A 16951-nucleotide genomic window follows, 5' to 3' on the forward strand; every position below is an offset into this window, starting at 1 on the left:
ATAAATAGGTTTGTGCATGCGCAGAACATTAAAAAAACATGCCATGCCAACTGGGGAACCAGTTGGGAGACATGGCAGGTCTGGGTCACTGCTGGTTCTGGCAATCCAGGCCGGCAAACCACTACCGGTTCAGCCAAATCGGTCCGAACCAATAGGAACCCACCTCTGATACATACATACACATACATAGATATAGTGCAGTGGACCCATTCATATACATACTAATGGCTCTGTAATCCCTTAATTCAGGCTAGAATCAGGACCACTGGATGGAGCTGAGCATTTACTGGCCGGATGCCCTTCTTGATGCTATGCAAAGTTCACAGTACATATTTTTTCTTTGTGCCCTAGCAGAGAAACATCTGCTGCTATTAGGATCAAATTCTCAACCTTCTGAATGGAAGGCAAGTGTCATCATACTGCTCCTACATATGTATACATACTACTTCACAATAAACTAGTTTTGCCATAATAAAGCTGAGTTTACCAGTTTGGAGATGTATTTTGAATTTAACTACTTTGAAAATTTGGCACCTTCAACAAACAGGATCTTCACTAGTTACCCACAGCAAATTAACAAACACCAGTATCAACCCTGAAATTCGATGAACTCCACTTTGACATCATGCCAGAATGTCCATTTATTTCAAATCAGTTTCTTTTATCCAGTTACCAGTTCATGACAACAGCTTTCCATCTTATCATCTGCTAGTTGAATGTATTCAAAGGTGTATAGACACAAACATCATCATACATTAATATCTATATAGTGGTGAGGGGCCTGGAGCTCTGGAGCGTCAGCTGAGGGAGGAAGAGATGGGAAAAAGAGAAGAGGAGATTCAGGTTTCCCATCAGGTTTTGGTGGGAAGACTTTGGGAGGAGAGAGGTGGCTAGAATCTGGAAAGGGGAGAGGAGACAGTGAAGGAAGCTGACCCAGATGATTAGGTGAGTGAGTGACCAGAAGGGGTGATAGATGCAATGGCAGTGAACTAACTGACGCAAGTGGGCAAGCCAATGACCAGAGGGGCGCCAGACACCCCAGAGGACAGTGGAAATGACATGAGCTGGGTGAGTGGGGGTACCTGGGTGAGAGATCAGAGCAGACTGACATCCAGAATGATGGACATTGAGATAGCTGGTGAAGGACTGTGCAGCAAGGAAGAGCCAAAAGCAGACCAATGCTAGTCCACAGAGCAATGGCCAATGAGTCTTCAAGGCACTTGAAAGTTTTCCAAATAAGATAAGTCCACCAGGCAAAATTAAATCCATGATACACAAATCTTCACAGGACACAATCCAAGTCAAGGCACAGTGACAATCCAAAGCAAAGCAGGAATCACAACGATCAGAAAACGCATAGCCAGCTTCTGGTGCAGCCCATCAAGAGGACTGAGACTGCCTCCTCATGAGTAATCAGGCTGATCGTTGCTGCTTATGCCTTTTTTCTGCCCTATGTGTTCTTGGATCAGGTGCAGAAGGCAGTTCCTCTTCCTCATTGCTGACCAGCTGCAGCTGTGCGCTTCCCCCCATACCCAAAAGTCTCAGGACCGTCCTACTGCAGCTGTGCTTCAGCCAATTCCCTCTCAGTTGGCTGCTTGGAGCCATTGACCAACTCTTCTCCTGATATGCCCAAAACTAGTTCATCCTCCTCTGAACTCATATCTGGAGAAGTATCTGGGGAGGTTTCTGGGGGAGTCATCACAGGGCATTATTTATGATCAATCTGATGTTGGCTCCAGGGTAGATGTTTCACAGCCAGAGGTGGGCTTCTGCCGGTTCACCCCACATCAGGCGGTATGAGCACACGAGCGAATCAATAGTAAAATAAATTGAAACCCACCACTGTTCACAGTATAATCATTAAGGATATCTAGAAATTAGGTTTCCATATCAAGTCAAGGACGTGCATTTTCCTAGTCTATGTGAAGATAATTGAATGCCTTTGTTACTATTATTCTTTCTTTTTCAGATGCCTATCTACTTCTGTTTTTAATCTGAAGGTCAACTTTAGCTTCTTGATCAAGAGGGTGTGTTCCTACTTGATTGGGAAAATTGATCTGACTACAATGACCATGTGAGGCATTTCACTTTTCTTTCTTCTAATATTTAAGTGAAAATTACCCTCACAGAATAGTATGTCCATTTGATCCATTTTTCACTCATTGCCTGCAACAAGCAAAATCTCTGTTGGACAGTTTTATCAGAGCCTCATTTAGCTTTCTCTTCTACCTGTTGAATATAACCTCTTCCTCCAACTTTCCTCCCTATGACATGTTCTCTGTAGTGTCACTCTTTCTCCAAAGATGTATCTATTCAGTGGTTCTATCCATTTTGGGCGAACCAGTAGCAGTGGCGGCAGGAGGCTCCTCCCACTTGCCTGGACGTCATCACGTCCCATTTTTTACGCTCTGCGCATGCACGGGAGGTCTTGTGCATGTGCAGAGGTGGCATGTGCACTCACATTTGCAAACCAATAGCGAAGGTAAGTTGATTTCACCCTTGCTATTTATATTTAGTTTTATGAAACTTGTGATACAGAAAGTTGTGTTAAAACTCCAGATGAGGTCTGTGTGAAGCAGAGGAAAACACGGTTATGTGATATTTTGACATTTTTGCAATGGGATTTTGAATGTATCTTAAAATTGCATTCATCTTTTTGAAACCAGATCACTCTGCCAACTTAAGGGAAATTTGTTCCAGGCAGGAACGAAGGAGCCATACTCATTGTTCCAACACAAAAATAGCTATCTCCAGAACACCATCTGTCAACATAGAAATAGCTTCTTCTTTTTTTTACAATTTTGGACTAGGCTTATGTTTACTTTACTTTAAGAAGACATCACCACCTTAGGTAACTGTTATACTTAACAACTCCAATTTGAATGATGCCAACAAGCCTATGCATTTCAAAGAATTTACCAATAAACAGAAGAATGTTTACTACTATTAGCATTCTTCTAGCTGGAGCACATTAATATATTTATTGTCATTTAAATGATATTGTATTGTTTTACTCATGATTCTATTACATCTCATCGTCTTTTCTTTTATACGCTATTTCTAATAGCTGCCAATATCTTGTTTCTCTAGAATTTTGCTCTGCAGTTGTAGGCATCCAGATACCTGCACAAAACAACAGAATAAAAATTAAACCTCTCTGTGAACTATATGGACCAAAGCAATTTGCCCGTTTAAAAATCAGGCTCTAATCAAACTTCACAGAAAATTAATACAAATATTGGATTGTGAGAGTCAGAAAAATGACAGCAATGTATATGAGCCATGGGTTACCTCATGTTTAAATATAATCCAGATTCTTGTATGTATGTTTTAAAAAAGAAAGATGAAAGTCTTTATAAACAAATCAAGTGTAGTCAACCACCATTTAATACTGCTGCTACAGATGTTTGCTTAATCTAATTAAATGTATGCAACCCTTTCAGTGTTATTTAGAGAATCTGCAATTACAGGAAAATCATTTAGCCTATTACTAATGCCTTATATTGACTGTATATTTGTATGAAAAAGACAGAAAAGCAGACTCAGAACACAGTGCACCTGAGAGTCAAACATAGTTGAAACTAATTGAAATAATTAAACCATGGGCATTTTTCTCAAAACTTGTATTTAATTATTCCACTGATAATGCTTAGAATCTAAGAACCACAAAATATTCACAGAAATGCAGGCACTTCCAACCCCCACTTATTTTTAATTTTCAGATTAATGCAGGGAAATGCACATTATGTCCTTTCATATAAGATATTTTTAAGTAGCAAGTCCATCCGTACAAAATGATTTCTATCATAGCAATATTGTTGTCCCGTTATGCATCTTTAACAATTTCAAAAAAGACCAGTTGTCAAATTCAGATTTACTTCCATATCTTGATATTTTTAAAAGAAAAAAATATATTGTACCTGAGTTACTATATTTTTATGTTTAAATCCTTGCCTAATTTAGTGACCTATTCCATAATACAGGGAACATGGATTTTCCTATTTTTAAGATTTACCTATTTCCATCTTAAAATTATCAAAATTAGTAAATCTCAAGCTGAACAGTTATTATCCATTCTCTTACTATTGGGCTATGAAAAGGAGGGGTGGCCCAGCTAAGAAAATATTTTGTCCCACTTTGGAATGATCTTAATCATGCTGAACAAAGCACCCCTTTCGTTACCTGGTCTTTGTTGCTTGGGTAGATACAAAGTCTTGTGTGTCAAAGTAAGCTTTATATTGCTTTATGAACAACTATTTTCCTGGGCTTCTAAATCTACAGATGAGCATTCATTTTCCCTTTATCAAGCCACTCTAAATATGGTTCCTGTCAGCGTGTCAGTAATCCCTGTGTTTAAGAGACATAAGACACTGGTGCATTGGGACATTCTTTCTGCTCAACTCTTGCTGACGTCTGATGCTTAAAACAGAGCATGCTTTCATCCTTCCGTGCATTGTCGCAACCCCCTAGGAATATTTTTAAAAGGTGCTGCAGTTACTGTGCGGGTGAACATTTGCCAACCAAAGCAGATGAAGGCGCCTTGGTTTCAGTCTCTGTGAATGCTGCATTGTAGTTTCAACTTTATATCAGCCTCATAACAGAAGGGACCATGTCTGGTTTTGGCTACAGGCGAGAGCTTAGTAAATATGAAGAGCTGGATGAAGATGAACTCCTTTCTTCTCTTACTGATGAGGAGCTGAAGGAGCTGGAGAAAGAGTTGGAGGATATTGAGCCTGACCGGAGCCTTCCTGTGGGGCATAGGCAAAAGAGTCTAACAGAGAAAACTCCCACAGGAACTTTTAGCCGGGAAGCACTGATGGCCTACTGGGAAAGGGAGACTAAAAAACTTCTGGAAAAAGAGAGAATGGGGGCGTGTGAACAGGTAGGAGAGTAACTACATTAATTTGGCCCAGAAATAACTCTTATTCAGTAGAATGGTTTCCTTGCTCTGTATTTTCCATTAAACTAAAATGTAAATAGATCAAGAGAGAAGCTTTATTAAATGTATAGGAGTTGTAGGGTGATATACATTTTCTTCCTCTGTGCTATTAAATTATCATCCCAATGAATTCATTGCTTCAGAACTCTGCTTCCCAGGATGCTAGTTTACCCTGTGAAGATTTCTTTTTATATACAAATATTCTTTTTACTTGAAGGAACATCCAAAAACGTCATCAAAGCACAAGCTGAGAAGTACTGATGGCCACAGTTGGACTGATTATGTGTTTTTGCTAAACGTCTCACTCATATCTCAGATTCAGTTACACATATAATATCAAATTCTGTTTAGCATTGTGCTACAACAGATGTGTCCTACCACATTTCAGACTCATAGCATTTAATCTGCTTTAAGGGAAACCCTGAATTCCAGCAACAGAAGCTAGTACAAAATGATGACTCAAGGGAAGATGCTAATTATTGGCTGTCTTTCATGTATTATTATTATATACATGGAGAGGACCTGAATATTTAAGAGCCTTATTTAGATTTTCAAATAATTCATGTGATGAGGGCCTGTGGCGATATGCATGCTAACTTGAATCTACTTCTTTCTATTATTTTGTACATCATATTTTCCAGGATTTCAAATTGTAGAAAGGTGGTAGAAGTTAAGAAAGTGGCATGCAAAAGTCTGCACTTCAAATATTTGCTTCTATAACAAAGTGAGGACAATGCAAGTATATGTTGAAAATTGTTTTTTTTAATGTATCAACCAGTCTCTATCAACTTTCTGTCCATTCCTTCTCCTTTCCCTTCCCCTTATCCCTCCCATTCTGTCTCCAAATCCCCAAATCCAAAGTTTTTAAAGAAAATTCATAATACAAGCTTTATAAACTCAGAAAAAGGTCCAGAGCACATTATTAAAATGATATGGGAAGGAGCACTGCAGCTTCTAACATGCTAAAAAGTATTCCAATCAAAACAGGTATGCCACCCAGAGCCGCTTGTTGAGATGGGCAACTATAGTAATCAAATAAATAATAAATAAAAATTGTACAAATAACTGCTTGACATTTATGATAGATGATTGGTGAGACAAGTAGATAGGTAGGTAGATACAGTAGATAAAAGGCAGAGAGAATGATAGATACATAGAGGTAGTCTTCAACTAATGACCAAAACTGAGCCCAGAACTACAGCTAGAAATTGTTAAGTGGTTCACTATATGTTCAATTTCACAACCTTTTTTGCAGAGGTCATTAAGCAAATGCCACAGTTTTTAAACAAATCCATTTTATCTAAGCTCATTTTTTGCCATAAACCTGAAGTAAATACTAGAAACTAGCAAAAATCATGGTCACATGACTGTAGAACACTGCAAATAGCCATAAAAAGTAAATGCAAGCCAGTTGCCAACTGCCCAAAGTGTAATCATGTGATCACAATGTGTATGCGGCCATCGGAGTTTTGGAACTGTGAAGTCTGTTGTAATTTTGAACTGTCACTAAGTGATCAGTTGATAAGTGAGGATTACAGGTAGATAGCACATAATGAACAAGCAATGGATCAGGGGTGTCAAACTCAAAGTCCGCAGGCCGAATCCAGCCCATGGGGTGCTTACATCGGGCCCACAATTCTTCTGCCGGCCAAAACGGGCTGCGTACGCCCACCCTGCGGCCCATTTTTGGCCTCCCCATAGCCTGTTTTTGTCTGGCAGAGTGCTGCTAGAGGACTAAAACGAGGTGGGGGAGGGCAAAAATGCTCCCCATGAACCCCATTTTGGCGAGCAGGGTGCTGCAGGAGGTGTCTGTCTCATTTCGCCCCCGCTCACTGCCCCATGGAGGAGAACTACAATGCTGATCTGGCCCTTGAAGAAATCTAGTTTTACACCCCTGCAATAGAAAGAAAGAGAGATCTTAAATGACTCTAGTAAGAAAATCTATCTTTCAACAGATATTTTATTAAGAAGAAATATGGACATAAATTCACCTCTTCCTATTTTAACCTCCTAAACAAAGGGCTGTGCATTTCAAATTTCAGCCCAGTCTCTATCAGTAATATCATCATAACAGTACTGTGCTGACCCTAACAGCCATAATAAGAAAAGAAAGAAGTTGACTGATGTCTATCAAAAGATTGGGATGAAGCAAAATCTAAGGAAACTTACAAATACTTGGTTAGGCAATAATAAATTAAACCAGAAGAAAAAGATTTCTAATAACTACAATAGGTAATACGGTCTCTCTAGCTAGCCAAATATTACCAATTTTTTCCATATATATATTTGTTTCTTTTATAACAAAACATTGTTTTTCTAGAGCAGAAAATTGGAATGAAACATGACCACCAGTAAAAAGAGAATAGCATTCCTAGCAGCAGCCAGATTACAGGTCTTTATTTAACTCTGAACTGATAGAGTTTCATTCTTATCAGAACCAGTCTGAAGGAATTTATCCTGGTGCTTGAGTCAGGGTGTTGGTATGCAGTCAATACTAATAGCTACTGGTCATCCCAACTTCCCAAGGGCAGAACAAAATAACAGTAACAAGTAAAAATAAACAATTATAATCCAAATGAAAAAAAGCAATGACGAAAAGAGCAGGATTTAGAGTTATGTAATTCAGCAGTATACCTAAATAGCAACAACAGTCATTATGTCTGGATTGGAACTGGGAATGTACAAGCACAGTTAATTCTAGACTTAATTTCAACCTACACTTGACACTGTTTGGCACTTCTCTGAAACTGCTCTGTGTTTTTAAGGCCAATGGTTGTAATTCATGCTTCATACTTTAAAGACAAAGCACGAACGCTGCAGGCATGAAGGCTGCATGGATTCTTTTATAGTTCAACAGTATTCTAGCTCCCTATCCCAACACACACACACAGGTACGCACAAACACACAAACTCTGTGGGTGTCTGCCTGTGTAACCGCAAAAAGCAGAACAATAACAGGTTAGGCATAATTAATGGCCCTGAGTATACTGCTGATACCCCATTTTTCATCTGGGAACTTCGCATGGTTGGAAGAAAACTAATTGTAACAGCTTGAAAGAGGAATATGCAACAATGGGAGATCTAAATTTGCTGTGCTTAATTGCTGGATCCAGAATTTGAATATCAGGGTTTTTTCATGCTTATTAATATAGCTATTTGTATTATTCCAGGATTTCCCCCTCTCATTTCAGTTCTAGAACTGATAAAGTGAGGCTATGGCTAGCAGTTGGGAAATAAAACTGCTTATACAATTAAGAGGACTGGATTAGTTTTTTTTTCCTTTGTCGTGGGAGAGGGAATGGTGAGCATTTCAGTGAAATTCAAGCAAAAAAAAGGTGTTGTAGTCAATCCAAGTTTAGCAAAGAAGGGATCCAAATAACATAATTAGGAACCACTCACTGAAGAAACAAAACTGACAGCATCAATTGCTTTTTTTCTACATTGACATCTCTCTATGTGAGATGTCAACTGAAATTGTATGTACTGATTTTGTCCTGTTCTAGTTGTGGAGACGACAACTAGACAGATTAGAAGGGGACGAGCAACTTTTTCTTGTCCAAAAATCTAACCTGGACTTCGAGTGACATGCTAAAAATCCATAAATAGGGCATATACACAAATTAAAAACAAATGTATTTATTTACAATGAATTGTGTTCTATAAATTCACTCTTGTTAAAAAGTATAGTCTGGTAACAAAATCGACCAGAGCCAATATAATGGGTTAAAAGCCTAGACTAGAAAGTGGGACACCGTGAGTTCTAGTCTTGTTTTAAGGCACAAAGCCAGTAGGGTTGCCTTGGGCCAGTCACTCTTCCTTAGCCCAAGTAAGGAAGCAATGGCAAACCATTTCTGCAAAAAGTAGCCAGGAAGACTACAAAGACTTCTCTGTGTAGTCATCAGCTATCAAGACTGATTCAAAAAGACCAAATTAAAAACAAACGAATAAACACTGAGCTAGCTCTTTGGGGATTTTCTGCGGTGCTTAAAGAGATCTTCTGCAGGATGAAATTTCAGGCTATCCCCTTTTGAATTAGAAGAATGAATGAATTACACATTATGCTAAGTAAAAGATTTTAGAAAATACTCAATTACCAATCAGTTCTTATTTTCCTCACTCAAGATCAGAAACATTGTGGACCTGGAGGAAGCTAACTTTCTCTCTTTGGGGGATTTTAAAATTACCACCTGTAGCTAGGTCTTCCCAGGGTGCGTGGCACAACAAAACCGTGCTCAATTAAAGCACGCCCGATTAAAGCGCGTCGCTGATGTCATCAACAGGGCGACAACAGCGAGCGTGGAGAAAGAAGGGCGCTTTAAATAGCGCTTTGAAAGCAAGCCGATTCAAGTTAAGGTAAGGGTTAGGATTAGGATTAGGTTTAGGGTTAGGTTAAGGGTTAGGGTTAGGGTTAGGTTTAGGGTTAGGTTAAGGGTTAGGTTTCGGGTTAGGTTAAGGGTTAGGGTTAGGGTTAGGGTTAGGTTAAGGGTTAGGATTAGGTTTAGCGTTAGGTTAAGAGTTAGGTTTAGCGTTAGGTTTAGGGTTAGGTTAAGGGTTAGGTTTAGGGTTAGGTTTAGGATTAGGTTTAGGGGGGTTAGGTTTAGGAGTTAATTTTAGGCTTAGCGTTTACAGCGTGCTTTTTTCTCCGCGCTGTTGTCGCGCTGTGATGACGTCAGCTACGCGGTTTCATCGAGCGCCCTTTAGTCGAACGTGGTTTTGTGGTGGAACCCCCAGGGTGATGTTTGCTGAAAATATCCAATATCCAATTACAGGCAAATGGAGGTTATAGTAGTACTTATTATGCTATTAACCCTCAGTAATATTGGGAACACTTTCTAATAGATATTATGACACATAATCACAACATTCTTAAATTCAAATATCTTCAATAAATTGTGTTCAGATGCTTAAATATATTGAGTATTTTTATGCAAAATTGAATTTGAGAATATGGCTTCTCAAAAATAATCACGGTGCATAATTTTTCTATAATAATTATCTGGAAAAGATCATCATGAAAGCTCATTGGAATGAAATTTGAGGACCTTTACAGATAAAGCATATTTTTATCATTTACTTTTGATCATAACTGAACCATGATTCCCTTGTAGGATTATAAGCAAGAAGAAGAAGAAGAAGAAGATGATGATGATGGGTCAGAAGAAATTAAAGAAGAATATTTTAGAGGAAGTAACAGTGAAATTTCTGAAGAAGCACACACTGAAGAAGATGATGAAGAGGACAAAGAGGATGAGAATGAAGAGGATGAGAAGAACAATGAGGAATATGAGGAAGAGGAAGAGGGTGAAGAAGATGACAGAGAAGAAGAAGCAAGTAGTACAGATGATGAAGAGGAATCTGTTGAAGAGTGTGAAAAACTTCCAAATACTAAGAAGCAAACTTCACTCAACATTAAACTTAAAAACTACAATGAAAGTGAAATTGTTACCAATGGTCACAATGAAAAGGAAGCGGAATACAGGATGGGAGCCATGCATCCATGTGGAAACCCAACAGTGATTGAAGATGCATTAGAAAATGTTAGGAACAATGATACCGAAACTACTGAGGTAAATTTAAACAATATTGAAAATATCACACCACAGATGCTAACACATTTTTCTCAGGCTCTACGGAAGAACACTGTAGTGAAGACTTTTAATCTGGCTAACACTCATGCTGATGACAGTGTTGCAATGGCTATTGCAGGTATGCTAAAGGAGAATGAACACATTGTGAGTCTGAATCTAGATTCTAATTTTATCACAGGCAAAGGAATTATTGCAATCATGAGGGCTTTACAGAATAACAAAATTTTAACAGAATTACGATTCCATAACCAAAGGCACATAATGGGCAGTCAGGCTGAAATGGACATGGTTAAACTTTTAAGGGACAATACTACTATTGTGAAATTAGGCTATCACTTTGAGCTTGCTGGACCAAGAATGACTATGACAAGCATTCTGACAAGAAATATGGATAAGCAAAGACAGAAACGAATGCAAGAACAGAAAGAACAACAGTCCAGTTGGGATGGAGCACTCAATCCAAAGAACAAAGCATTGCAGAAGGGAACTCCTGGTTCTTCACCGTATTCATCTCCTAGAAATTCACCTTGGTCTTCTCCAAAGACTTCTAAGAAAATTTCAGCTCCTCAAAACCAGCTTTCACCTCCCAAAAGGTCACCTATGCCTTCTCCAAAGATTTTAAAGAAAGCCACTGCTATTAAAAACCAATCTCCATTCCCATCACAATCACCACCTCCGCCACCAACTGCACCACCTCCTCCTCCTCCACCACCACCTCCTCCTCCTCCTCTTATTCCGCCACCACCTCCTCCTCCTCAAATAGTTGTAGAGAAAAAAGCACCCACCAGGAATATTGCTGAGGTTATAAAACAGCAGGAAAGTGCCAAGAGGGGTCTACAAAATAAGCAGAAGAAGAAAAAAAGCAAGAAAAACAAACAATATGAGAATACAATATTAAAAGAAATTAAAAATTCATTAAAGTCCATCCCAGACAATGTATCAGAAGAAGGGTCACGTCCTTCAAGCCGACCTTCTACCCCAGTAAGATCACTCCACAGTGATCTTATGGAGGCAATCCGTGGAAGTAATATAAAGCAGCTAAGGCGGGTAAGTAATGTAATTTCAGGAGCTGATTTAGAACTGGAAGCAAGTTGGTAGATAATCACAGTTTTTTCAAAGGGTAATCTATAAGGTGATAAATTTTTTATCACTGTGTTGAAAAAGAGAAAGTACTTCCTTAACTTGCCTCTGGGAATTTGTAGGAATTGAGCACGGGTAGTGAAGTCATCTTGATAGATAAGAAGCCTCAAGAAGGATCTCCATAGACAGACCTTCTTACTGAACGGCCTCTCAAGCCCTCTCAGCTGGCATTTTTTTATATGAAACAAAATTACACTGCTCCTACAAATCATTGATTTCTCATTGCTATTCTTTCACATTTCTCCTTTGGGCTGAAAAATAACTTTTCTGCTAAATAAGAGGTCTACTCATCTTTAGATTCATTCTTGATTCCCACTTCCATCCTACTTTATTATTTGATTCAATTTTCTGTCTTAAAGTGAACTAGCTTTTAAAGATAGGGCAGTTAATTTGGTTCACAAGAGAGAAATCTTAATTACAGCCAGACATTCAAGGCTCATGAAATCTTGTCATCCTCATTAGATTTAAAGATAGGATGGAACCTCAGTGTTTAACATGAATATGAAGCAAACCATTTCTAGTCCCTCAGATAAGACAACTGCTCAGTGAAAAGAAAATGGAGTAGTGTCCCCCCCCCAAATCATACAAATGGAGGAATTTTGCAACTTATAGTCTTTTGGGGTGTCTTAAACTGCTATGGAGTTGATCATTCCACCTATTTCACGCAGTTCTAATGACATTCATATTGTAAAGTGACAAGAACAAATCTAATATCTAATAGGTGGGCTTTCAAAATGACCTTATAGCACATAACCAATCAACCTTTACTGAACAACCTGAATTTCTAATACAATTAGTAATATTTAATCTTTATTGTGGTTCAAAAGCGATTTGCATTTTTGAAATTGTACAGGGGAAATTATTTTTGTTCAATCATATTTCTTATATTAGCAGATCACCCCAAATTAAGGATGATGGAATTTGGCATTTGTAAGAGCTCTCACACAATTGATTTGGGAAAATGCCTCACACATCATGTATGCCAGCTTCTCTAATTGGAAAGATAATGTTAGAGTAACAGGATGTGAAAACAAAACAACCCTCCTCCCCACCTTCCTATGGGTGATCAATTCTACAAGGAGGACACTTATATGTCAGTATAGATATTCATGTCTAATGTGCTAAAGTGGTTGCAGAGGTGGGTTCCTATCAGTTTGGACCTGTTCAGCCGAATAGGTAGTAACTCGGCCGGACACCAGTTCTATCCTGGGTGCTATCATCTTTATTTTCTGTTCTGCACATGCGCAGAACAATCTTCATTGAAAAAATGAAATCCCCCCTTTTTTAATGGTGTGTGCATGCGCAGACCTTTTTAAGTGCAAATATGCACTTCTTTTTTATTTTTTTTATTTTTGAATAAAGACAAACAAACAAGACACAACAAACACTATAAAAACATCTTCCATTACAAATTGTAAAAAGTGTGTCAATTGGTTACAAAAAACTTTTGTGCATCTCTTCCACAGTCATCACCTATGATTCATATCAAATTGTATATTTTACATCCAATATATTTATATATATTACTATATTATACTTCATCCTTCGTATGACTATAGTTGTTTTAACGTCCCTTTATAACAAACATTCCAAAATTTAAAACAAAACCACATAATGGCATTATATTATCTATTTTCAATATCCTCCAGCAACATTATATCTTTATGACACATTCAAAATAAAAATTAATTATGTCTGATAACAAAATTTTTGGATCTCTTTTCTTAATCACTGTTTACAATTTATATCCAATTTCCCTTTTATCATGTCAATACAATATTACATTATTATCATTGTTATATTATAAGTTTTCATACATAACAGTGTTTTTAAACTTCCTTTCATGGTCACCATTTAAATTTATACCAAATTTCCTCTTATCAAACCAATACACATGTGTACATTGTTATTGCTATCAATTATTTATCTAGCTTTATCCATTATCACTTCATTTTTAACATAATGCTCTAATTTTAACTACATTTAACTAGTACTTTATTATTAGTTCCAATTTATGTCCAATTTCCCTTTTATCATGTCAATACAATTATAACATTATTATCACTGTTGTGTTATAGGCTTTCATACATAACAGAGTTTTTAAACTTCCTTTCATGGTCACCATTTAAAATTCATACCAAATTTCCCCTTATCAACCAATATGTATGTGGACATTATTATATTATGATATGCACTATCAATTATTTATCTAGCTTTATCCATTATCACTTCATTTTTAACATAATGCTCTAATTTTGACTACATTTAACTAGTGTTTTATTATTAATTCCCATATCTCAACCTGTGTCTTTCCAGTAATAGTGTAGTCCTATTTCTTTTGCCATTTGTGGAATTAGTCTTCTAGTTATTTCCTTAATCAAATTTGTGTGGACTTCTCTTCACAGCTTGTTGCTTGTTACATATCTTGTAAAATCTCGAGAACCTCCATCAGCATCTTTAATCAGCTTATCTTTGGTTATCAGTAGTGCTTTTGACAAAGTTTCTCTCCTTGTCCATCAATTCTTCTCTTTTTTCTTCTTCTATAGCTTGAAATGTGGAATAGAGCGCCTTACCATCTATCTTCCCTTTCCATGTTCCACTCTTTCCATCTCCAACCACATTCAGTTCACTGTCAATATCCACAATTATCTTGCCTCTTTCTTCATTTTTCCCCTGGGTTTTTAGGACTCTAGCTTCCACTTTTTTCATTTGCTAGATATCTTCCACTTTTCCATCAGGTTTTACCACATTATAATTTATATTTTCAATAGCTTGGGGCTGTGCTTATGTCGCCGACAAGAAGAGATTCTCTTGAATCAATCAGGGACTTTGCGGTGTCCCTGAGATCAGCAAGACGTACTCTTCCCTGTCACCGTCTCTTCGGGACAGTTTATGTCCAAATGGACCGCCCCGCGACAAAAGTATCGACTACAATCTTGGAGCTCTGAGATCGCTCATTGTATCGTTGCGACGTCAGCTCCTGCCTCCTGCAAATGTGCACTTCTGTGTGCGCACAAATTTTTTTGGCACCGAACTAGTTGTAATGTCAGCAGGAAACCACCCCTGAGTAATTGATAGATATCCAAAAAGGTAATACAAAAGGAAGATCTGATTTTAATTGTGTGCCTACTTACCTTTTTAAGGGAAATGTAATATTAAAAGAATCAGCTCAGAAATCCTGTCTATTTTAACTTTAGGTTGATCTACATTGTAACATTCCATCAGTGATCCAACATTTACTTAGTTTTGTTGTTTGCATTTGTACAGATAAACAACAATGTGTACCTGAAAAAGTAATGAATTCATCATATAACCCAAATATACATTGGAATTAAGTATACTTGCTTTAATAACAGCTTAATTTAGGGGAAAGAATGAGGAAATTCTTTGTAGCCTAGAGTCACTTTTTTTCCAGTACAACAGAAATAAATATTTATTTATTTATAAAAAAATACTTATTTATAAAATTTATTGGCTGTCCAGCTTACTATAAGGTAAATATTATTTATTTATCAAAAATATTTAGAAAGGAGGGAAAGGAAGGAAAGGAAAAGAGGTATAAGAAAAGAAAAGGCAAACAATGGGAGAGTATATTTTAAAAACTATATAACAATGATTCAATTTTACATATTAGAATATTTTGTATTAACTTCAAACTTTAAATCGTTTTTTAAAAAGTTATCTTAGCTATTGGTTACACTGGAGGAGTGTAGTTGATGATCTGGTGTGAAGGCAGATATGTATGTATGTATGTATGCATGCATGTATGCATGCATGTATGTATATATCAGTGGTGGGCTCTGGTTCCCATTCCAACCGGTACGGTTGGAACGGGCCTGGCGTCAGTCATAAGGACGTGCGTGGCATGCACATGCGTCGTACCTGCCTGTGACGCCTCCACAAGCCTCCGCGACACTCTAGCTGCTTGGTGGAGCATCACGCAGGGGCCATGCGCGCCATGTGCATGCGCAGAAGTGCCAAAGGCTTACAGGACAGGTAAGAAGCTCAGGCAGGTGGGTGGGCCCTCCGGAGCACCATATGGGAAAGGTACCAGGTGCTCCAGGCAGGCTCTGGTATGCCCGTACTGGGGCGTACCGCCTGCAATGCATTACTGGTATGTATGTTTCAGGAGGGATTCTAAGTACAAAGGTCCTTTTAACTTGAAGCATTTATTTTGACTTTAACTTTCCATGGGAAAAATCAACCTCAATCTGAAGAGGAGAGTTGAGATGTATAAAATGCCCATTTCATCTGTTAAATACTTCAATGCCCTCTGCAGATTAGCCAAGCCAAACCCACTGTAGAAGCTCTGGCCCAAACTTTGGGGCCTACTTTTGAAAAGCATAAAGAGAATTAGAATTATGTTATTCAAAGGGACATACCTACCATGATTTTTGCAGATCATAAGGGCCATTCTGGGCAGGGGCCTCAAAACTTGGCAACTTTAAGACTTATGGAGTTCATCCCAGAATTCCTCAACCAGCCCTACTGGCTGAGAAATTCAGGGAGTTGAAGCCCACAAGTTTTAAGGATGCCAAGTCTGGAGACCCCTGCAATAATGGATGGAAAAGTCCTCAATTTAAGAGGGGACTTAATGAGTTTTAAGGAGTGAATCAACTTATGCAACTTCAGATATACATTTTGCTGCATCTCCTCACCTCTCAGCAGGGATTCTAATTTTTTATCACATATGCTCACTTTGAGATCACATTGTTTTACATCCTTGCCATGAAGCCCAATACATATCTAAAACATCTATATGTCTTTACTATTACAATACACAGTGCAATAGGACATTGAAACGTGGTTTTTTCACTACTTAGATGATTTATTCTTTCAATTCTAGCTCATGTTCCTAATTTAAGCAAAACATCTTTCTTTTTAGGTGGAAATCCCAGAAGCTCTGCGGTAAATGTCAGACAACACAATGAAATGAAGATTTGTACAAATTCTCAAAGAGAGGTACTCAACTCAATCATTCTACAATGATAAAATGGGTTGATGTAAACCACTTCAAAGTGCATTCTTAGATTTGAGACATAAATAAAAAGTGCCTTTGAAACTTCAAGCAATACTTTGAGACTTCAACAGTGTTTTTGTAAATAATGAGAGTACTTTTTTAATTTAATAAGATTCCTCTGAAGAACTAGTTTATGTAGTTATTTATGTTGATATCAAGTAGCACTTCATGGAACATGTCCTTTCTATTAAAAAAAAAAGCACCTGTTCAATTATCTGTGTTTCTTTGCCTGCATTATACATTTGCAATAAATGTGTTTTAAGT

The 16951-nt window shown here is 37.7% G+C and overlaps 1 protein-coding gene across 1 annotated transcript; it reads left to right on the forward strand.

Moving 5' to 3' along the window:
* Window positions 1–4503: 4503 nt before the first annotated feature.
* LMOD2 (leiomodin 2) lies at window positions 4504–16748 on the forward strand. Its single transcript, XM_032221809.1, has 3 exons — window positions 4504–4882; window positions 10048–11574; window positions 16553–16748. The coding sequence occupies exons 1-3, from the start codon at window positions 4610–4612 to the stop codon at window positions 16577–16579; spliced, it is 1827 nt and encodes a 608-aa protein (XP_032077700.1). The 5' UTR covers window positions 4504–4609; the 3' UTR covers window positions 16580–16748.
* The last annotated feature ends 203 nt before the right edge of the window (window positions 16749–16951 follow it).

This window comes from Thamnophis elegans, chromosome 7 (genome assembly GCF_009769535.1).
Source record: "Thamnophis elegans isolate rThaEle1 chromosome 7, rThaEle1.pri, whole genome shotgun sequence".
In the NCBI taxonomy this organism is placed as follows: Eukaryota; Metazoa; Chordata; class Lepidosauria; order Squamata; family Colubridae; genus Thamnophis; species Thamnophis elegans.

Bases quoted from the DNA above. Each gene is read 5' to 3' on its own strand.
- LMOD2 (XM_032221809.1), top strand. From the start codon at position 4,610: ATGTCTGGTTTTGGCTACAGGCGAGAGCTTAGTAAATATGAAGAGCTG. The intron at 4,883-10,047 runs GTAGGAGAGTAA...ATTCCCTTGTAG, and splicing joins GAATGGGGGCGTGTGAACAG to GATTATAAGCAAGAAGAAGA. The intron at 11,575-16,552 runs GTAAGTAATGTA...CTTTCTTTTTAG, and splicing joins ATATAAAGCAGCTAAGGCGG to GTGGAAATCCCAGAAGCTCT.